General features: G+C 64.4%; 3 protein-coding genes across 10 annotated transcripts in view; 2 read left to right on the forward strand and 1 right to left on the reverse strand.

Moving 5' to 3' along the window:
- RTEL1 (regulator of telomere elongation helicase 1) overlaps window positions 1-12,432 on the forward strand; it is a 28,485-nt gene extending 16,053 nt beyond the window's left edge. For 2 of the 7 annotated variants that reach the window (XM_072944587.1, XM_072944593.1), the window contains 23 exons: window positions 328-383; window positions 3,628-3,702; window positions 3,830-3,911; window positions 4,797-4,929; window positions 5,010-5,123; window positions 5,202-5,242; window positions 5,388-5,473; window positions 5,606-5,683; window positions 6,051-6,128; window positions 6,547-6,693; window positions 6,758-6,873; window positions 6,983-7,106; window positions 7,193-7,337; window positions 7,490-7,647; window positions 8,149-8,244; window positions 9,549-9,747; window positions 9,915-10,055; window positions 10,580-10,696; window positions 10,861-11,094; window positions 11,178-11,339; window positions 11,467-11,601; window positions 11,691-11,794; window positions 11,939-12,432. In XM_072944587.1, the coding sequence (XP_072800688.1) occupies window positions 328-383; window positions 3,628-3,702; window positions 3,830-3,911; window positions 4,797-4,929; window positions 5,010-5,123; window positions 5,202-5,242; window positions 5,388-5,473; window positions 5,606-5,683; window positions 6,051-6,128; window positions 6,547-6,693; window positions 6,758-6,873; window positions 6,983-7,106; window positions 7,193-7,337; window positions 7,490-7,647; window positions 8,149-8,244; window positions 9,549-9,747; window positions 9,915-10,055; window positions 10,580-10,696; window positions 10,861-11,094; window positions 11,178-11,339; window positions 11,467-11,601; window positions 11,691-11,794; window positions 11,939-12,100 (2,783 nt within the window). In that variant the 3' untranslated portion in view covers window positions 12,101-12,432. Of the gene's footprint in view, window positions 1-327; window positions 384-3,627; window positions 3,703-3,829; window positions 3,912-4,796; window positions 4,930-5,009; window positions 5,124-5,201; window positions 5,243-5,387; window positions 5,474-5,605; window positions 5,684-6,050; window positions 6,129-6,546; window positions 6,694-6,757; window positions 6,874-6,982; window positions 7,107-7,192; window positions 7,338-7,489; window positions 7,648-8,148; window positions 8,245-9,548; window positions 9,748-9,914; window positions 10,056-10,579; window positions 10,697-10,860; window positions 11,095-11,177; window positions 11,340-11,466; window positions 11,602-11,690; window positions 11,795-11,930 lie in introns of all 7 variants that reach the window. The other 5 variants (XM_072944588.1, XM_072944590.1, XM_072944589.1 and 2 more) reach the window with 5 other exon arrangements.
- A 396-nt stretch (window positions 12,433-12,828) lies between these two features.
- TNFRSF6B (TNF receptor superfamily member 6b) lies at window positions 12,829-14,396 on the forward strand. Its single transcript, XM_006209710.3, is given in 8 exon segments — window positions 12,829-13,030; window positions 13,033-13,228; window positions 13,320-13,354; window positions 13,357-13,416; window positions 13,419-13,520; window positions 14,045-14,150; window positions 14,152-14,208; window positions 14,210-14,396. Coding segments are annotated over 8 exon segments (849 nt in total). The 3' UTR covers window positions 14,301-14,396.
- On the reverse strand, window positions 14,366-21,171 carry ARFRP1 (ARF related protein 1). Of its 2 annotated transcripts, XM_006209660.4 has the most exons (7): window positions 21,038-21,171; window positions 20,691-20,778; window positions 20,378-20,460; window positions 17,144-17,225; window positions 16,853-16,923; window positions 16,271-16,371; window positions 14,366-16,201 (listed from the first exon to the last, which is right to left on the reverse strand). In XM_006209660.4, the coding sequence occupies exons 1-7, from the start codon at window positions 21,128-21,130 to the stop codon at window positions 16,114-16,116; spliced, it is 606 nt and encodes a 201-aa protein (XP_006209722.2). In that variant the 5' UTR covers window positions 21,131-21,171; the 3' UTR covers window positions 14,366-16,113. The 2 variants fall into 2 exon arrangements, 1 of the variants encoding a protein (XP_006209722.2); XR_012061897.1 differs by lacking the exon at window positions 14,366-16,201 and having other exon boundaries at window positions 16,853-16,918.
- Between the last annotated feature and the right edge of the window lie 136 nt (window positions 21,172-21,307).

Raw genomic sequence — 21,307 nt, forward strand, 5'->3', positions numbered from 1 at the left:
GATGTGGCCCTCGGAACTGCATTTCTGACCTTTCCGAGGCCTTGGCACATTTGGCAGCGAGTGTTCTGTAAAGCAGTCTTCCCCGTCAGCTCCTTTTTGGAAAGAGCAGTGAGGGACCTTGGTGAGCTGGGGGTCCCACCAGCCTCTCCCACAAACCTCCTGCACCCCGCTTCCACTCAGAGGGTTTCCACCGGGCAGCTTGTGCCGGCGGGGCCTTGATGTGCTCCTGGGCTCTGCGGGGGCGGCCGGGCGGCCCCAGCCTGGTTTGGCTGGAGCCTCTTTTCTGGTCCTGAGGGGTGTGGGGTCGTCAGCATGCTGCTTCTACAGGTGCAGGGCTGTTCACCAACACGGCAGGATTGCAGAAGCTCGCGGACATCATCCAGGTGGGGAACGGCGTGTGACCAGGATGGAGGAGTCACCCTCTCTTTCCTGATGGAAGCTGGGGGGCACCTCCTTCCACTGGAGCAGTTCTTGATCCCACACCTGGGGGCAGGACACGGCGCCCACAGCACATACTTCAAGTCAGCACCCTCGGGGCTCGCTTCCTCCCACCCTGAGCGCACACCGCAGGCCTGGGGAGGGGGCTGCACGCGGTGGCTCCAGCCAGTTACACCAGGGCCCAGTGGGCAGCGGGAGCTGCATAGGCTGAGCGCCTGGTGGGTCCCCGGGTCTTCAGACTGGCCCAGCTGCTCCTGCCCAGCCAGCTGCCCTCACCTTCTCTCCAGTTTCTTATTGACACAGTTTCTCAGGGCAAAGTCAGAGCAGAAGCCCGTCTCAGAGTTAGGAGCATGGACTCTGTCCCCCAGCCCCGTGTTGCTTTGCTGGGCCATCCTCGCCCAGAGGACATTCAGACATGAGGAGAGTGCGTCTCGCTACACTCATGCTCTTCGGTGGCCTGTAGGGCTGTTGTTTGGAGTCAGCAGGTGGTCTGCATGTCCCTGGGCCAGGCGGGCCTCACTCTGGGCTTCGGGATTTGCTTAAGGGTCGGGGGGCCTGTCTGGCTGCGTGCAGGCTCAGTGGGCTCGAGGCCCTGGGTGACCTGCTGGGCAGTGCCTGCCACTCAGTGGCCCCACCCCATCTCCCCACTCTTCACTGTGCTTCTGAGGCTCCACCCACACCCCCCCCCAGTCCACACTTGGCACAGTAGGGCCGTGCAGGGCAGCGTCTCTGCCCCCCCAGTATCAGGTACCAGCAGCCCCCGTCTGGGCCATGCAGCAGGTAGCGGCCTCATGCCATCTCGGGCATTTGTGCCCCCTGCGTCACTGCCTGCTCTGTCTTCCTGAGGCCGCCACTTCCAGTCTCTGATCTGGGTCAGCTTTCACCCTCTGTCGTATACAAACCATGTCTCAAGGTCCAGCCCTGAGCTCTTCATGGATTCACCACAGGCTGCCTGTCCGAGCAGCCCGATGCCTCACCAAGGCCAGCAGCCTGCCCTGTGGCCCTGCCCACGCCTGCCCAGCACACCCACATTCCCTAGGGGCCCCCCGCTGGCGCCCATAGGTGCTCAGGAACCAGCTTTGGAGCAGGCAGCTGCCAGCCACACGTAAGCGGGTGGAGAGACACCCAGAGAGAGTAGGCCTGTGGGCAGCCCAGGGCAGGCCAAGGCGCCAAGTCAGTCCCTGGGGCCGCTTAGAGCAGCTGCCAAAGGAGATTCCAGACTCCTACGTTCGGTGGTGTTTGAGTTCCAGAGTCCAGAGTTGGGAGGAACCCATCCACGAAGGGGCATTCCAGGGAGTGGGCCTGCAAAGGCCTGGGATGAGGGTGCCGTGGGCTGGGCCCCTTGGGAGAGGAGAGTGCCCTGCACACTGACCTGTTTATCCGCAGGGACCCGAGGGGATGAGCAGAGGGCCTACCTGGCAGGGGTGGCGCCTCCAGGGCGGGGCCGCAGATGGGGTCAGTACTCCCCTAGACCCAGCAGTCCCACTGCATCATGGTCAGAGAAGTGCCAGGAGGAAGTGTAGCAGAGCCCGGCCTGCAGGAAACATTCCTGCTTCTTGATACAGCTGCACTTCCAGGGGATGGGGTCCCAGGGGAACTTGCAGAGCTGGCTGTGGGTGGGTACTGGCACTTAGCCCGCGAGGAGATGCTACATCAGGCTCTCCCGTGGGCCCTGGCTTCTCCCCACCCGCTCACCCCGGTGTCCGGTGCTCAGACAGAGCAGCCACGCCAATGTCTGAAATTATCCCTTCCCTGGAGGCAGGAGGACCACTCCTGGGGCTGAGATGCAGGGGTTTGCAGGGGAAGCCAAGGCCTCAGAGTGGCCTCACCTGCTGGCGTGGCCTCCGCCCTGGGGTCAAGGCCAGTGGGTGGCTCTGTACCTGCAGGCGGACACTGAGGCAAATCGCAAGGCCAGGTGTCTGCCATCTGGACGGTGGAGGGGAAGGTGCCTCCTGAGGTTCCTCCTGCTGGCGCTTGCTCAGGCTGTGTCCCAGGGCACAGTGCCCCACTGGTCCCCCGGAGTCCACTGAGAACAGAGCGTAGCTCCACGCTCACCCCAGCCTCTTCCCAGCCCTTCCCGTTTGCAGGAAGATTTGGGGGTGAGGCTTCCTCTCCTGTGTGCTGGCAGCACCTGGTCTCTGTTTCACGGACACCGGACACCGAGTAGGAGGCGAGGCTTCATCTCTGGTGTCCGGCCCAGCAGAAGCTCCCTGGCACGGTGCAGGGCGGGAATTACACCCCCTTTCCTGCGCACTCGCTGCGCGGCCTTGTCTGCTGGGGTTGGGGGCGCGCTCCCCCCGCTGCTCCTTTACGTGGGTCTCCTTGGCCTTTTTTCCGCCTGGCGAGTTTGGGCGGCAGTCTGTTCACTTCCTGTGAGGCTCCGGTTGGGCTTTTGGCCTGGCTGCCCTTGGACTTGCAGTTTCCTGTGGGGGAGCCAGCGGCTTCATGGTGTTAAGAATGGGCAGAAGATTCAGTGCTCTGCTCTGCAGGGAAGTTTTAAATTCTGTGTCGGGAGGAAATGACCCTCTTTCTTAGTTTACTTCTGGTGTTCTTTGTACTTGCTGTTGCCGTCGTAAAGGGGGCTTGTGTGAGGAACCTGCTGGTTTTTGTCTGTCGGCCTCAGGTGGAGGTATCTGAGAAAGACATCTTTGTAGTTCTGAGCATCTGTCATTTTGTTTTCCTGGATGTTCTGAGTAGGCAGTCACGTCGTTGGTAACATCCAGTGTTTCGCACCTTCTGCTCCGCTGTTCACCTCTTGTAGTTCTCTCTTGGCTCGTTGCATTGGCTAAAAGCGCACTTCTTGTTTTACTCCTCCTGTCCCTTCTGGGAATCAACTAGGTTCCTTGCCGCTGGCCCAGTCCTGGGTGAGAGGGGAGGGGTCGGGCTGCTGACTTGGGCCTAGTCCCCGTGGGAGCACATGGACTGGCTGCCAGGGGGTCGGGGGGCGCTGCAGGGTGACTGTGTCTCCAGTGCAGTGGGGTCCTTGAGGCGAGGGGACAGGCAGTTCCCACTTCTCGGCCTGGGGTCCTGCCCCAGAGTCGCTGCCGACGTGGAGGCAGGGGCAGGTTATGCTGCGGCTTTGAGCACATCTGTCCTGTGTGGGTGCAGCTCAGCAGGAGTGGCAGCCTCTGGTGTGTCTTGAGTGACCAGTGTGGCCTGCCAACTTTGTCCCCCATCTCTTCCTTCTAGAGCGTGTTTAGCGTGGACCCTGCTGAAGGCGGCCCTGGTTCCATGGTGGGGCCTGGGGCCTCTCAGTCCTACAAGGTGGGGGCTCCCTCCAGGATGCAGGGCCCCCGGGCGGGGGTCTCAGTCCTACAAGGTGGGGGCTCCCTCCAGGATGCAGGGCCCCCGGGCGGGGGTCTCAGAACACCCGTCCATTCCACTTCTCCAGGTGCACATTCACCCAGATGTTGGTCACCGGAGGGTAGCCCAGCGGTCAGATGCCTGGAACATCACAGCGGCCAGAAAGCAAGGTACATAGAGCACTTCAAGGGGCCCGGACAGGCTCCCCTGCCCAGCCTGGTGGCCCCTCCTCCAGCTGTTGGCTCCCAGCTGCCTGTTGGTCTGTTCTCCCCACGAAGTCGCTACCTGCTTTCTGAAAGTCAGAGAGATCAGAGTGAGAAAGACCTCAGGGGAGGCCCGGTGGCACGGGGACTGCCTGGAGTCACCTGGTGGGGGTCCCACCTGACATGTTTCTACAAGGGGTCTGTCAGCCCACACACTCCGCAGAGCACACAGGGGGCCTGGGGCCTGGGGCTGGTACTGGGTCCCCAAGGTCTCCTGTGGTGACTCCTGCCATCGCTGGTGCGGGGCTGGCCCCGACGACGTGGGCCTGCGCCCACCGCCTTCTCGTCACAGGGCAGACCCCGTCCCGGAAAGTGGTTGGTTCTTTTTTGGGAGTGTCCCTGCTGACCTTGGCATGGCCTTGACTTTAATCCTTAAAGCATCTGCTGGTGCTGTTTCCATTTGCTGAGGTCTGCAGGGGAGGTGGGCGTGTCTGTGTGTGTAGTAGGCACAGCTGGTTTCCTGCCTCCAGGGGAACGTGGGCCCGCGCCCCTCCCTCCTTTGCCGTCCTGCCCGGAGTCTGGTGGATGGTTCCCCATGCCCTGAGCCACGTGGATGTCTGGGGTAGGGGTAGGCTGACCTCTCTGGAAGTGACCTCGGCATCCCCACCCACCTTGGGGGTCCTGGGGAAGCTCCTCTGGGTCTGCATCCTGCTCCTGGGACCCCCGAGGGAGGGCCCCAGCCATGCGCTCAGCTCCCTGCTCAGGCAGGCCCCGGGATCAGACCGTGGGAGAGACGCACCAGGGCTGCTGGGGGGCCCGGGGGCCGTGGCCTCACTCTCTCAGCCCCCGCAGGGAAGGTGTTGAGCTACTGGTGCTTCAGCCCCGGCCACAGCGTGCGTGAGCTGGTCCGCCAGGGCGTGCGCAGCCTCATCCTCACCAGCGGCACACTGGCCCCTGTGTCCTCCTTCGCCCTGGAGATGCAGATGTAAGGGCTGCCCCCCTGCCCTGGGCTGGTGGGGTGCTGGGGGACCAGGGTCTCTCAGTGCCACACCCGCCTCCCTCTAGTCCTTTCCCCGTCTGCCTGGAGAACCCCCACGTCATCGACAAGCACCAGATCTGGGTGGGGATCGTCCCCAAAGGCCCTGATGGAGCCCAGCTGAGCTCTGCCTTTGACAAACGGTAGGGGGCCTGGCGGGCTAGGAGGTGGACGGGCCAAGTGCTGGGGACCCTCACGGCAACGGCGTCCTGGTTCCACAGGTTCTCTGAGGAGTGCTTGTCCTCCCTGGGGAAGGCGCTGGGTGAGTGCCCATCCAGTCCCAGGGCCCTGCCCCATTCTGAGCCCACCCCCACTCTGCTCCCTGTCCTGCCTGGTCGCCCTCGGGGAGCCAGTGGGAGCCTCTGCGGGTCACCCTCTCCTGCTGACCAAGGCTGCGGCACCTGCAGGCAACATCGCACGCGTGGTCCCCCACGGGCTCCTCGTCTTCTTCCCTTCCTACCCTGTCATGGAGAAAAGCCTGGAGTTCTGGCGGGTGCGTCTCTCCTCTGAGTGTCTGCCTGGCGGGGGAGGGGAGCCCCAATGGCCAAGGGTCTGGTGGGGCCAGAGGGAGGGCCCTCATCTGAGAGGGTGTTTCAGGAGTCCCCTTCCCCACCTCTTCCCACAGGCCCGCGACTTCGCCAGGAAGCTGGAGGTCCTGAAGCCCCTGTTCGTGGAGCCCAGGAGCAAAGGAGGCTTCTCGGAGGTCTGGTCACTGGGCTCCACTGCCCTGCTGGGCTGGCCACTGTCCCTGACCAGGGGCTCAGGCCAGCTCCAGGCTGTGTGGCACTTAGGTCCTGCTGGCCTTTGAGAAAGTTTGGGCACAGGGACAGCGGCAGGAGACACTGTGTCTGTGGGGCTGGCAGCGAAGCAGGGCTCCCCGCCCACCCAGCCCTGGGGCCTCTGTGTTTTCTGGGAACAGCGAGGGTGCCTGTGCCATGGAGAAGGTTCTGGAACCCTCCTGGCTCACTCCCTGCTGGGACTGCTTCACCTCAGAGGGGGATACCTGGAGCCTTGCTCGTGGAGGTGGAGGGGCCCCCACAGGGGCCAGACTGACTAGCCAGTCCTTCCAGGTCATGGATGCTTACTATGCAAGAGTGGCTGCCCCTGGGTCCAGCGGGGCTACCTTCCTGGCCGTGTGCCGGGGGAAGGTGAGAGCTCCAGGGTCTGGGTCCGACGCTGGCTGGCCCTTCCTCCCTGTCTGGTGCCAGTGCCTGAGGGAGCTCAGGGCTCCTGGCCTGGGGGCTGCACTGTGGGCGATAGGGGCCCACCAGCCACTCAGGCCCCATGAGCAGCAAACACAGGAGGTTGTGGGCCTGCTGGTCTGGGCTGGGGTGGGCCCTGGGCAGGGAGGACGGAGGCGGGTCTGAGGACGAGGAGCTGGTAGTGGGGCTCTGGGGGCGGTGGACCCCAGGTGCGGCCTGGCTCAGGGTCGGAGGTTTCTCCCACCCTGCGCATCCCTTGGGGGAGATGGCTGTGAGGGTCTGGGCATGGGTAGACCCTTTGGGAAGGTGGGGGGCATACATGGAGGTAGACAGGGGAAAAAAAGAGTGGCCACTGCCCCCCCAGGCCAGTGAGGGACTGGACTTCGCAGACGTGAATGGCCGGGGAGTGATCATCACAGGCCTCCCGTACCCCCCACGCATGGACCCCCGGGTTGTTCTCAAGATGCAGTTCCTGGATGAGATGAAGGGCCAGGGTGGGGCCGTGGGCCAGGTGAGATGCGTGGGCCGGGCATGGGGGTGGGGTGCTCTAGCCCCTGTGACCGAGCCTCCCGCAGTTCCTCTCCGGGCACGACTGGTACCGGCAGCAGGCATCCAGGGCCGTGAACCAGGCCATCGGGCGGGTCATCCGGCATCGCCACGACTACGGGGCCGTCTTCCTCTGTGACCACAGGTGCGGCCCTCCTCTGCCCGCCTCCAGGACACTGGTTCTTCCCTCTGGCGAGTTTGCGCGGGAGGTGGGCGGCGGGGCTCCTGGGGCTGATGGCCCTGCTCCCTGCCAGGTTCACCTGTGCAGACACCAGAGCCCAGCTTCCCTCCTGGGTGCGCCCCCACGTCAAGGTGTACAACAGCTTTGGCCACGTCATCCGAGACGTGGCCCAGTTCTTCCGCGTGGCTCAGAAAACCGTGAGTCCCCAGTGCTGGCTGGCTGTGCCCTTGGCCCTAACCAGGGAGGGGCCAGGTCAGACCCCAGCCATTTTACGACTGTTTAGATGCCGGTGCCCACTGTTCTGGCTGCTGCCCCGAGTCTGGGCGAAGAAGGTACCATCTCAGCGGCCGTGTCGCCCAGCTCCCTCCCCACCAGGAAAGCCATGAGTCTGGATGTGCATGTGCCTAGCCTGAGGCAAAGAAGCACGGGTGTGTGTGGCTGAGGGACCTGCTGGGTGGGGGCCTTGGGGTGGAGGGCAGGGCTGGTGGCACACTGGGCCCGTGGCAGGCCCAGCAGGCCTGACTCGCTGGGGGCTCTGCTCTCCCTGGGGACGGTGCTGCCCACACACGTGCTCCTGCAGGGTCCCCAGTCGCCGAGGATGCGGAGGGCAGCCTGTGTGTGGAGTATGAGCAGAGGCCTGTCCAGGCCCAGCGGCGGGCCCGGGGGCTGCTGGCTGCCCTGGAACACAGCGAGCAGCTGGCCAAGGGGCCTGGGGATGAGGCCCTCTCCGGGGAGGAGGTATGCGTGCCGAGGTCCCTGGAGGTGGATACCAGGGGCTCTCTGCCCGTCTGCTCTTGGATATCGCCACATCAGCCCTGCCCGACCCCTTTGTCAGGAGGACGGTTGGGGTCTTCCAGCACCTGCCTGGAGAGCTGTGTGCCGCCTCCCCCCCACCAGCACAGCCCCGACCCTCTACTGGTTCCCCCACATGCCCTGGGGTTCTCTCTGGGGCATCAGCTGGGCAGTCTGCTCTGGTTCCAGCTCCTACTATAGACAAGGCAGGTCCTTTCTGGGACCTTCTGCCCTGGGATCTTTGTCCAGAGCCCGTACTCTCCCGCCTGACCTGCAGCTCCGTGCCTCTCTCCCGCCCTGCCCTCTGGGCCCCGGGGTGAGCCGGTTACTGTAAAACTGCCGCCTAGAGCCTGCTCTCACACTTGGTTCCCAAGGGGTGCTTCTCCCTGCCCTGCGAGCTTTGGAGCCCTGAGGGTGTGGGCTGAACCACACCTGTGTCTCCCTCAGGCACCCCTCCACTCCACCTTGTCAGTCCTGCGTGAGAAGAGACCAGCCGATGAACAGAGAGGCAGGAGGAGGAAGGTCAGGCTGGTCGGTGCCCCGGTACGTGAGGCGCCCACAGATGGGTCCGGAGGTGCGATGGGAGCCTCCAGCTGGTGCGGCTCTGCGTGGCCCCCGGCCAAGCAGTGGGAGGTGTGAGTGGGCCAGACCTCCCCACTGGCCCAACTCAGCTGTACCCACAAGGTGGACAGGTTCTGGAGGCCTGTTGGAGCCGGGCCAGGGAAGGGAGCCTGCCGGCCTGTGGGCAGGGGCAGGGCTCTGTGTGCCTCCCCCGCCCCGGTCCAGGAGCAGGTGCAGGAGGGGAGCGAGCGGCAGACCCGCAGCCTGCACGCCTCCCCCAAGGAGATGGCTCTGCAGCCCACTGCTGCCGTCCACCCCCAGGGCCCTGGTCCCATCCTTCGTCTATCTTCACTCTCTGCTGAGGCACCTCAGGCCCCACGGTGCCCTCAGGAACAGCGTGGAGCCCCTGCGTGCGATGCCACTTCCCGTTTCTGGGGCCTCCAGCAGCGCCCACTTGGGGCAGTACTTCTGCGTTCTACAGAGCTGGGGTCAGATTCGGGCCTTTTGTTTTATTCTTTGGTGGGGTCCACACAGGCCCGTGGGCTCCTTCCCTGCGAGGCTCTGCCTACCAGCCTGGCAGGAGCCAGGCCCCAGCCCTTTAGGCAGGTTTGGTGTAGGGCCTGCTGCCGGGCTGGCTCCCCTGGGCGGGGTGGGGCTCTTGGCATGAGTGAGGATGCTGATGTGCCTGAGTGAGGAGCGTGGTGTTCCCAGCCTCGGATGAAAGCAGTTAAGAGCAACGGAGTTACATTCTGGAAGCCTGTGGAAAACCCCAGATGCCACTGCCTTTGTCCACTTCCCTTGGCTTCTGGAAAGAAGCGGGCGGTGCTGTGGGGCCTGACACTGAGGAAGTGGCCTCTGAAGGCCAAGCTAGATGGCAGCTTGGGAACCTGGGCCCTCCTATTTGGTTTCCACGCTTCCTTGCAGCAGGCCCGGGGCCAGGGCTGGGGTGTGCCCCAGAAGTGGGGCAGAGGGACATTTGAAGTCCCTGAGACATTGTGAAGTGTCCCGTGCTGTGAGCTGACCGTCCTCCAAGCCAGGTGCGGCCACCTCAGCTGCCCCTGCCTTGGGCATGGGGAACTTGGCAGAGGAGCCAAAGCCCCCAGCCCAGTGAGAGTGAGTCTGCACTTGGTCCCTTTGTTGCTCTTGGAGGGGCATGGCCATCTGAAGCTGAAGCTGGCTCCCCCGGCTGCCTGCATCCTCCCTGGCAGCACCTGGCCGCGGCTCGCTGTCCCTGCGGACCAGGAAGGGTCAGCACCACCTGACGGGGCCTGGGTGTGTGTCAGCAGGAGGTGCCGGCAGCCGGGACGGAGGTGGGCAGAGCCAAGCTGTTTATGGTGGCTGTGAAGCGGGCACTGAGCCAGGCCAGCTTCGACGCCTTCACCCGGGCTCTGTGGGACTACAAAGGCTCTGACGACCTTGCGGCCCTGACGTCGCGCCTCGGCCCTCTCTTTGCTGAGGATCCCAAGAAGCACGGCCTGCTCCGAGGTGCGCTGGCTGCAGAGGCTGCCTGCTGGAAGGGCCGTGCTGCAGCTGTGGGTGGGGGCCCCCGGGGGCCACGGCTGACTTGCTCCCTAGAAGAGGTGCGAGTGGGGACCCCGGTCCCAGAGCCTGCAGCCCCCAGGACCCCAGGCCAAGACCCCTCCCCCCCACAGGCTTTTATCAGTTCGTGCGGCCCCATCACAAGCGGCAGTTCGAGGAGGTCTGCCTCCAGCTGACGGGCCAAGGCTGCAGCTACCCGCCCGAGCGCGGCCTTCCCCGGAGACTGGGGGCCCAGCTGGCCCTGGGCCCCAGCGGTGAGTGGGGCCCTCCAACTTGGACCCTGAGGGTGGAGTGATGCCTGGCTCTTGGGGTGGGTCCTCACGTGGCGCATTTCCCAGTTCCTGAGGCTGGCGGGTTCTGGCAGGGTGACACCACTTTGGGGAGGTGTGGGCCCCAGAGCATGCACAGCTGGGGCCCAGACCTCCCAGAAGGGCCTGCACCTGGGGAGTCATTCACCGCGTCTCTTCCTGGTGCGGGCCCTGCACTTCCAGAGCCTGGGAGCTGCTGCCCCTGTTAAGGAAGAGGCCACAACTGGGCAGGGGCCCCCAGAATTGCCACCCCTCGGCCCTCTTGGGGACTTGGTGCCCACGGAGCATCCTCCTGCCTGTCCCACCCCCCAGTCGTCAGGGACAGGAGTCAGGGTCCTCCTGCAGCAGTCTGTGGAGAGTTGTGTGGCCTGGTGTCCCCTCGGACAGACCAGACCTGCCCCCTCCCCAGGGTACACTTAGGATCCTCAGGAGCCAATTGTGTGGCTCATGGTGTCTCCTCGTTACTTCAGGAAGGAGGGAGCCTGACCCCAAGCTGACCCTGTCCCGGGATGCAGCTGGGCAGCTGGACCCCAGCGAGCACCTGAACCAGGGCCGGCCCCACCTGGCTTCCAAGCCGCCCTCTACAGGTACCTGGTCCCTGAAGAGGCTTCAGACCAGAGCCTGAGCAGCACTGACTCCTGGTGGGAGGAGGCTCCCAAGGACCACTCCAGCTCTGCGCCCTCAGAATAAGGGAGGCCAGCGCATGTTCCCAGGAAGCCAAGTGGACCGAGAACTGTGGCCTTCCCACCAGGAGACCCCGGCAGCCGTCCACAGGATGGGTCTGGAGCCTCTGGAACAAAGCAGCAGAGCCCGCCTGCCGTGAGCGCCTACCTGGCTGACGCCCGCAGGGCCCTGGGGGCCACGGGCCACAGCCAGCTCCTGGCAGCGCTGACTGCCTACAAGCGGGACGACGACTTCGAGCAGGCGGCAGCTGTGGTGGCCGCCCTCACCACTGCGAAGACTGAGGACCTGCCCCTGCTGCATGGCAAGTGGCCCGGGCGGGTGGGCAGCCGGGCAGGCGGCGTAGGTGGGTTGCGTGGGGCCAGGCCTGAGCTGCGCTCCCTGCAGGGTTCGGCATGTTTGTGCGTCCGCATCACAAGCCGCGCTTCCGGCAGATGTGTGCAGACCTTAGCGGCCTGCCTGCCCTGGGCACCGGCACTGAGACCCTAGGACCCCAGGATGGGAGCCCTGCCGTGCCTCCTGACCTCGCCCATGGGGCTCCCAGTCCAGGTAAGGTGGCCAGCCTGGCTCTGCTGCCCTGTACCACCCCCCCCCCCCGCACCACTCAGCCCTGGCAGGGTGGGTAGCGGGCAGCAGAGAAGTGCCAGGCGCCCCTCAGACTTCTTCCCATCTCCAGGCCCCTCGCAGCCAGAGAGACCGGGGAAGACCCAGAGCAAGATTTCCTCCTTCCTTAGACAGAGGCCGGTGGGGGATGTGGGGGCTCCCAGCCAGCCCCCCAGTCCCCACCACGGGCAGCCACAGTCTGAATGGGGTAGGTCTCGCGGGAGGCAGTGCAGGGAGTGTTGGGAGTAGAGGGCCGGCCAGAGCAGGCTGTTGGTGCTCACGTCGGCCCCCTTGCAGCGGGCTTGGCGTGTCCGGGCTGCAGGGTGGAGGACGTGGTCCCCTTCCAGTGCTCCTCCTGCGACTTCCACTGCTGCCGGGCCTGCTGGCGACGGCACCTCCAGGTCTGCAGCCAGACCCCAAGGACCTGGCCCTGTCCCCCGTGGACATGGCCTGCTGGGCGTTGCCCCACGCGGTGGGCTGAGGGGGTGGGGTGGGCACTGGTGTCTGGCAGGTGTGTCCAGTGTCATGTCTCCACAGGTCTCTAGGACGTGCCCAGCCTGCCACACTGCCACCAGAAAGCAGAGCCTCAAGCAGATCTTCTGGCTGGAGCCCCAGTGAACGTGGAGACCCTCTGGGCGCAGCAGGGTCTGCAGAAGCTGCGGCTACCCCTGCCTTGGGCACAGCTTGGATACTTGCCTGTTGGCTAGGGGTGGGCCAGGCTTGACAGCACAAACCCCTTGGCCAAGAGCCCACCTGACAGGCCAGTCCAGTGTCTGTGGGGACCCCAGAGACGGCCCCAGCCAGGGTCTGGGCCCCGGGTGAGAAGCCTTGAAGCCACCTTGCGTTCTGGGGAGGGTCCACTAGAAGGTGCTTCCTCAGAACCTCCCAGGCTGCCCCGCTGGCTTGTGGGTGGAGCCCCAGGAGCTTTGCTGCTGAGCTAAAGAGGAGGAAGGAGGGGAGCCCTGCCCCTCCTCTTTGGGGGACCTTCTAGGGACCTGCTGTTAGTCAGGGGCAGGGCTAATAAAGCTGCTGGCACTACTGGGATGGGGTCTGCGTGGCCTAGGCAGGGTGGTGGGTTTGAGGGTGCCGGGAAGGATGGGATGGATGTCTTGGCAGTCTCCCTCCCACCTGGTTTCAGCGGCAGGTGTCTCCAGGGGCTTTGTCCCAGTTTGTCCGTAGGCGGGGTGCTGCTCCCCCCTTCCACCCTCCCACTGCCAGGCCTGGGAAGGGGGCCATGAGCTGCCCATGGTGCTTAGGGGCCCTCACAGGACCACCCTTCCCCTGGGCTCTGGGGAGGCGGGGGCCAGAACTGGGTCAAAGCCTAGGCCCCTGGTCGCTGACGTCTCCCCTTGGCGGGCAGGGGAGGGGCTCCCGTGGAGGCGCAGCCAGGCCGGCCCTTACACGACCTGGAGGCCCCCGTTGCTCCAGCGAGACCATGAGGGGCCCTCCTTGGTCGCTGCCATCCCTGCCGCTGGCTCTCGCAGCCCACGGGGCGGCAGGGGACACGCCCACCTACCCGTGGCGGGACCTGGAGGCAGGGGAGTGGCTGGTGTGCAGCCAGTGACCCCCAGGCACCTTCAAGCAGCAGCCTGAAGACCGGGACAGCCCCACGACGTGCGGCGCGTGCCCGCCCCGCCACTAACATAATTTTGGAACTACGGGGAGCGCTGCCACTACTGCAACGTCATCTGCATGGCGCGTGGGGAGGCGGCGTGGCCGTGCAGGGCCACCCATAACCACGCCTGCCGCTGTCGCCCCGGCTTCTTCGCACACGGCAGCTTCTGCCTGGAGCACACAACCTGCCTGCCCGGCGTCGGCATGGCTGCCCCCGCTGGGTGCGGGTGCGTGGGGCCGCCGTGCCAAGACCTCAGCTGAGTGAGGACGACCCCGGCTCTCCTGACCCCGTAATCTGTCCTCGTCCTCAAGCACCCGCAGCCAGAGCACGCAGTGCCAGCCGTGTCCCTGGGCACTTTCTCAGCCAGTAGCTCGAGCTTGGAGCAGTGCCAGCTGCACCGCAACTGCACAGCCTGGGTCCAGCCTTCAACGTGCCGGACTCCTCCTCCCACGAGTCCCTGTGCACCAACTGCATGAGCTTCCCACTCGGCTCCAGCAAGCTGGGGGCGCCGGGTGAGCCGGAATGGGGTGTGGAGCCCCAGCTGTTGGGTCCGAGGCCAGCCCTGGAGCGTGAGGCCTTGGCTGGCTCCCGGGAAGGGCTTCCAGAAGCCATGTGGGTTCAAAGGGCACCAGAGCCCCACGGAGCCAACCTCGGAGAGCTCTGGGGCGGTGGGGGTGGCCCAGGGAATGCACCTTGCAGAGGGTTTTAGCGCTGGTGGGTGATGCCATTTCCCGCCGACATCGGGAAACAGGCTCAGAGGGTTTAAAGGCCTTCCACGAGGTCAGGGTGGTGAAAGGGGCCGAGCCCCTTAGCGTCCCATCTCGTCCCTGGCGTTGACCCACGAGCCCCGCCCCCAGCCCGCCTCCCTGCTGCCGGAAGTTCCGCGGCTGCGGTGGACCCGCCACCACAGCTCAAGCCTCGCCCACTTGTTAGCCCACAGGGGTTCGTTCCTCCTTTGTTCTGTCCTCACCACCCCCTGCCCACAGAGCCTAGCGAGGACCTGACTGAGCCCCCACCTCGCCACACCCTCCTACAGGGACCAGGGAGTGCGAGCGGGCCCTTGTCGACTTCGTGGCTTTCCAGGATCTCTCCGCCCAGAGGCTCCTGTGGCTGCAGCAGGTCCTGACCAGCCTAGGCACGGAGCCCGCCAACGCCACTGCCGCCAGTGGCGAGGGCAGGCTGCACGGCCCTGCGGCTGAGACTGGCGGCAGCTCACGGAGCTCCGTGAAGCGCCGGCCAGGCTGCCCGGGCTGGAGCGCAGCATCCACAGGCGCTTCCTCCAGGCGCCCTGAGCGCCCTCCCGTCATTTATCCACTCCCGGCCTGGGCCCCCCAGCCGTACCAAAGGAGGCTTCTGACCTGGTTCCTGGGTCACTTTAGTTTTTATAAAGCGGATTTGTCAGAGTGTGGCGTCTGACCGGCCACAGTGGGCACACCTGGTGGGGAAAGACTGGGCAGCCGACCTGAGTGTCCAGCTCTCTCAGGCTGGCCCCACCCCCATCTGACAGACTTCAATGGACAGTGGGTGGCAGCTGTGGGGCGCGGTGGGGTCCCTGAGGCCCGCTCTGCGATCCCCCATTGCCTGCTCAGCAGGCAGAGCCTTATGGAGGGTGGGTGGCCAAGCCCAGGGGCTCCCACTGCAGAACAGATGGCAACCCAGAGCAGTGGGCAGCAGCCAGCAGGCCCTGGGCACCAGAACTCCCACTCAGCCCGGCACTCTCGTGAACTCTGCCCACTTCAAACAGCAGGGATTTCCTAGGAAGGGACAGCCAAGGCCTCCTGGGAGGCCAAGGGGTCCCACTGGCTTTCTGGGAAATGAGGCTTTTCCCTCTGGGGCAGGTTCAGAAAACGGCTTGACCCACCCACCCAGGGGGACTCTCAGCCTTACCCTTGTTCTGGGAGCCCTCCCTCCACCAGCCCTGGAGCCCCCTGCCTGACCCCCAGGAAGGGCCCCAGTGAGAGGCAGGGTCACAGCCTTCCCATGAGTCATCCCACCTGCAGCTGGCCTCCACCCCTAGCCCTGACTCGTCCCTTCCTCAACAACTCCCAGGCCCCACCAGGGAGAGCAGTCTGGGGGGCCTGACCTTCAGAGACAAAGCTACCAGGTCTCCAGAGGAACAATGGACAGGAGCCACTCCAGCTGTCTTTATTTTGCCCATGGCTCGGCTCACTGGGTGTTGCCAGCCCCCATGGGGGCTGTGGGGAGGGTCCTCACCTGGGGGGCCCCTGCTCCTGGGCATAGGCCTGGAAAGGGATTTCTAGCTGCCTTACTCCAGACCCGAGGGGCACACCACCCCTCACCCCCAGCTAGGAACGCACCCGAGCTGGTGACCACAGTCATCCTAGACTGGTGGCAGGCTCAGAGGGGGCACCCACTCCCACCATGACCACATAGCTTCCCCTCCTGGCTGGGGATCAGAACAAGGTGGCTGGACCAGTGTAAGGGGCACACTGCCTCCCAGGCAGATCTCCCCTGCCCCGTCCTGAGGCTGCGTCACAACCCACAGCCCTACTGGCTTGCAGGGACGAGGGCCAGGTCTCCCTTGAGGTTAACACCAGGCCTCCAGCCCACTGCCAGGATCAGAGGGGAAAGAGGCTGAGGACAGTCATGACCCCACCAGCTTCCTCCACAGGCATGATACCCAGAGCCACCCTGCAAGCCACAGAGGGCCCCACCACCCTGGAAAACCCTATTTCCAAGCAGGGTCCCATAAGGCCCCACCGGGCACCAGGCATGCTGGCCTGCTGGGGCAGCAGCTCCAAAAGGAGAGTTGGCCTGCCAAGGCCTTACCCCAGGGCCTGCAACCTGGGCCTTGGGGGGGGGGCATTGGTGGTGTCCAGGCCTGATGTGGCCGCGGGCCCCAGTGAGAGTCGGGTGAGGGTCCTGTGTGGCACTGGCCTGGCTTACTGCCCCGGCCCCCCTGGGAGAAGCCCTTGGATGCCTACACTTATCTGGACACAGAGAGAAGTTTGTCTTAGAGAAGAAACAAAGCAAATGAAAACCAAAGGGCACAGCAAACCCAGCCCCAGGATCAGCAGTGCAGAGCCAGCAGAACTCCTCTAGCACGCAGGGATGCACGGTGGGCACCAGGGGTCACCGGCGTCCTTACGTGATGTCCCGCTGCCGCGGCGGCCGGTGCAGATTCCGCACGACGCACTTTACCATCCACTCGATGCCCTCGCGCACCCCCTTGCTGTGGAGACAGTGGGCATGAGACAGGGCCGGCCTGGGCCCCAGCCCACAGGGTGAGGGTCCCACTCACCCTGTGAGGGCTGAGCAGGCCTGGGTCAGGCAGTCACGCCTGCCGATCTTGGAGGTGCAGTCGCTGAACGCAGTCTTGATGTCAGGGATGGAGAGACAAGTCTGGAGGAGGCAAAGCCGTGAGGAGCAGGGCCCCGCAGCCAGACCCCAGCCCCAGGGCAGTGCCTAGAGCTGCCTGGCTGGACATGGGGGCCGAAGAAGGGTGTGAAGCAGTGGGGGCCCTGGGGCTACTCCACCTAGGAGGGGTCTGAGGGAAATGAGGGGTGGACAAGATGCACGTGGTCTGAGGTGCACCCCAGCTGTCACGCCACAGGAGCCCCAGGAACCAGCTGCCCAGTGGTCCCAGGGGTGACACTGGCACAGCTGCCATCTCAGGGGCAGCAGACAGCTCAGGGTCAGTGCCGACTCCCACCCTGGGTCCTCTGGCATTTCCTTCCCAGAGCTTGCAGCTGAGTCCACCGCTGAAGGCGGACAGAGCGCGACTATCTCCAGCGGATGGATGGCGTGGGGCAGACGGGCTTGGGGCGTCTGAGGGAGACAGCAGCCCTCCCTGAACAGACCCCCATCCTCCAGGGGCACTCACCTCAACGTCCTGCTTGTTGGCCAGCACGAGGATGGGGACGCCGTCCAGTGCCTCACTCGTGACCATCTTCTCTGGGGCGGGCAGACAGGCGGCAGTGAGCACCCACTGTCCACCTCTGCCCAGAGGTCCCCACCTCCCTGCCAACCTGTCTACAGCACAGACGTGCTCTCGGCCACAGCTCTCCTGACCTGCATCTGGCCAGCCTCCCCTTACGCCCAGCTCTGAACATGTGGGATGTGCAGCCTGGACCCAACCACTCCACTCCCCCACTGCCTGGCTGACCGCACCCACCAAACGCGTGCTTGGACTCTGACAGTCTCTCCTCATCCGTGGAGTCGATGACGTAGATGACGCCGTGGCACTCCGCGTAGTACTGGGCAGGAGCAGAAGCAGGTGCTGAGCCACAGGCAGGGGCAGCCCCTGACTGGAAGACCCTGCTGGGGTGCTTCCTGGGGGTGGGGAGGTAGGCAGAGTGGTGACGTGGCCCCAGACCCCTTGGACTTGGGGAGGCCCCCCCCCGCCCACTTCCTAGGTGCTGTGGCCAAAGCCCACTTCAGTGTCTGCTCCTGACAACCATTCACAATCACTGGCCTGACGGGGCCCAGACCAGGGAGTCTCTATGCAGACCCGGGGGTCGGGGGAGTACACGAACAGGGCCTCGTGCCTGCTCAGATGGCAAGCCTGACCAGCATCCACTGGTGAGCCAGGGAGAGGCCATCGAGGGGCAAGGCTAGATATTCAAAGCAGCTCTGTCCCCTGCACAGGAGGCGGCATCAGCGAGCTCCGAGGCTTGCAGGCTGGACTGGAGCCGGGGTCTGGGGGGTGGGGGGGTGCTGGGCCTCCTGACAGCAAGGGCGACGGAGGGGACCCCACCAGAACCACCGGAGCCCACCTTGTGGGGAGAGTTACAGGGGGTGGCATGGAGCAGGGGCACAGGGACAGGGAGTCTGCCTTCTGTCCTGATCGGAAAGAGCACGGAGTGGGGGAGAGTATAGCTCAGTGGTAGAGAGCGCACTTCGCATGCACGAGGTTCTGGGTTCAATTCCCAGCACCTCCATTAAAAAAATAAACCTAATCTCCCCCCCCAACAAAAAGAAAAGAGCGCTGCATCGTGTCTCGTGGAGCATGTAACTGCATCCTTGCGGCTCTGCCCCGGCTCCCTGCCCACTGTGAGCCCTGGGACCCGAACACCCCGTATGCGCCACAGGACACGACACTGTGTTGGGCACCCCGACTCCAGGATGAGACAAGCTTCTGTTCTCCGGCCAGCCTGCTGGGTGATGTGAGGGCCGCGGGCTGGCCTTGCTGCTGAGATCCGGGAGTGGCAGCCCGACAGCCGAGGCCTCGGTGCAGGAAGGGACAGCGTGGGAATCACCGTGCGGCTCTGGGGGCGGCAGAGGACACCAACCCGTGCGCAACGGGGCCCTGGCAGACAGGTGTTGGATCCACCGCCACAACCGCTGGACATAAGGTGACAGCCCAGCTGTGGCGGCAGTGACAGGAGCCACACACCTGGGGCTGATGTGAGCAGAACCAGGAGCGCAAGGGGCTGCCCCAATCCCACGGCACCTGCTCCACCCAGACCCCAGTGGTGACATCACCTGAGGCTGCACGGGGTCCCACACAACCGGTGGAAAAAGATGAGCCCAGGCGTGGCCTCTGGGTGGGCATGTGCTGGAGGTCACCCAGGTGTGGCCTGAGGCTGGCGCACACACAGACCCGTAAGTGGCAGCACACAGGATGAGGCTGTGAGGTGGACGCAAGGAAGTGGGCTCGGGGAGTGAAGGTCCAGCACATGTCTGCCTGGGACAAAGCGACTCAGCTGGCCCATACGGTGGCATGGTGGATGGCGCGGGGCCAGGGACGGCCTCAGGACACAGCATCTGGGAACCAGGCAGGGAGCAGGAGCTCCCCTCTCCACCCCTCCTGGGGACTCACAGGGGACTCTTGCCGCCTGTCCCTACAGCTCTAGGCTCTGCAGTATTGGGGTTGGGGTGTGGTCACCCCATCACACCCACTCACCAGGGACACTACAGGAGACCTGCTAAGTCGCAAACCCTGGCTGACTCCTGAGCAGGTCAGGCAACTCTCGCCCAGGGGCCAGTGGAGCCTCCATCCTGGCACAGGTATCTGACCCCACTGGCAAGAGGCTGGGCACCCACTGCGCTCCACGGCCGGGGAGCGTATGAGAAACCCAGGGACCCCCAGTGAAGGCGAGCTCAGTGACCAGGGCTTAGCTCCTTGAGATGAAGTCATGCCACCTACAGACGTGAAAGCTGAGGACTCGACCAGGCACCAAGCTTGGGAGGAGCCAATCCCCAACGCAGAGCCTGAGTGCAGCGGGCACCTGTTACCTCGCTGCCTAGCAGGGCCCACTCTGACCCACAAAGAACCACCTTTCCACACCACAGCTGCTTAGGGCAGCCCACCGTGGTGACTTGCCCGGAGGATGGGAGTCTCGGCCAGCTCGGCCTGACAGGAGGCAGCCACCTGAGATGACCGCGGCCCGCCCAGTCCCGCATCCTCCCCACACACTTCCCGGTGCTGACCTCAACACATCCTACACCCTGGTCTCTGTCACCGTATCTGCTCCTGGGACCCTGGCCTGTGACAGGATGTCAGGACCTCTGTGCCTCCCCACCTGGGTATATGGCTTGAACAAGCAGCCCCTGGCTTGGCTCTGCCTTGGTCCGATTTAAATGGCCACAGAGAGCTTGTCAGTGACTGGCCACAGGACAGAACCTGTTCTCGTGACCGAAAGTCAGGGCAGGAGGGGACAGTTTGGGGGGAATGAGGAAAAAGTGACTGGGTGCTGCTGCTGGGGTCAAACCAGAAAACAGGGCCTGTGCACCGGGCCCCAACAAGTGTTGGGGCGGGCACATCCGTGCCCCCGGCCCTGGGCTGCACCAAACCCACCAAGGCAACCCACTGGGAAGGGGCGGGGAAGAGGCTGGCTCTTCTCTCACTACTGGACCCCACTGCCTGGCACAGGCTGAGCTAAAGACGGGCTCCAGTCTTAGGGTGTGTGGGGAAGAGCCCCATGCTGAGGTCTCAGAAATGCCTATGTCCAAAGAGGAGGCAGCTGCTGTGGGCCTTGGAAGACATCCTCCCCTGAGAGGAAGAGGCGACCCACAAGGACAGGTCCTAAGCCAGGACTGAGGGAAGAGGACCCAGTGGGAGAGGCTCAGGCCCGCTGCTGAAGCTGAGCGCCAAGGAGGCGTGTGTCTCCCGCATGTCTGCTCCCTGGCTGTCCTTTAGCCTCATCCCGTGCTAAGCAGCAACAGAACTTCCAAGCCAAAAGGAACCAAGTGTGTCCCGCTCCTGGGGGAGCAACTCAAGAGCTGGAACAGCCCTGGGGAGGGGAAAAGGCGGCTCAGGAACCAAGTCGGTGACGGAAGTTGCTGACAGGAAGGAAAGAAGGTAAGTCCAAGGTCTGAGGAAAGGGAGAAGGAAACCCAGGTGCTACCTGGAGAGAAATGGTGCAAGGGGTGGGCTGGGAGCCCACAGGGCATCCACCCCAGTTACCTTGTCCCACAAAGACTGCAGCTCCTCCTGCCCTCCTAAGTCCCAGAACATGAGGCGAGCCTTTCCCACGTCCACAGTGCCGACTAGGGAAGAGAGAAAAACAGGTGAGGCTGTGGCCCTGGTCCCTGCACGCCACCTCCCAGCTCTCCTGGGGAGGAGCAGGCCACTCCCGCACCCCTCCACACTGGGGCCAAGGGGAGCCGGAGCAGTGCGTCACAGACAGGGTTCTGGCCGCCTGTCTGCTGGCCTGCAGGCATCACAGCACTCTCGGGGGCCTGTCCCCCAAACCCACAGCCCCAAGACCCTCCCTTACTGTTCAGACCCACGGTGGTGGTGATTTTGGACAGACTCATCCCCTTGTAGTTCTTGTTAAACCGGGTTTTTGACTGCTCCAGGAAGGTCTGAGGGGAGAAGGAGAGAGAGGCATGAGGCAGGAACCGGAATACTTTGCAAGACTGTTTCTCAAATATCCCTCCTTGGGGCTATTCCTTTAAAACAAAGCAAAACAGGACAACATTCTGCTTTTACAGCAGCTGGTGGTAACTGTCTCACGGCCTTATATGGGGTTTAGGTCCTGTCTGGGTGGAGAACGTGCAGCTAAAGGTGTAAAGCCAAAACGACCACTGCGGGGAGCGGGTGCTGGCAGGAACAGGCACCTACCGTCTTGCCGGCATTGTCCAGGCCCAGGATCAGGATGCAGTACTCGTCCTTCTGGAACATGTACTTGTACAGGCCTGACAGCAGCGTGTACATCCTGCCTGGGCACCCGACACCAGGAGTGGGCGATCCGGCCCGCACCCGCCTCCCAGCTTCCCCCAGGTGGCCAGCGGGGCCGTCTGGAGCCCGGCTTGGCCCGCCGCCCCTCCGCCGCCGCCGCAACTGCTCCCGGCGCCCGCGCCCCCGCTCCCCGACCCGGGGCTGCGGCCGGGC

This window comes from Vicugna pacos, chromosome 19 (assembly GCF_048564905.1).
Source record: "Vicugna pacos chromosome 19, VicPac4, whole genome shotgun sequence".
In the NCBI taxonomy this organism is placed as follows: Eukaryota; Metazoa; Chordata; class Mammalia; order Artiodactyla; family Camelidae; genus Vicugna; species Vicugna pacos.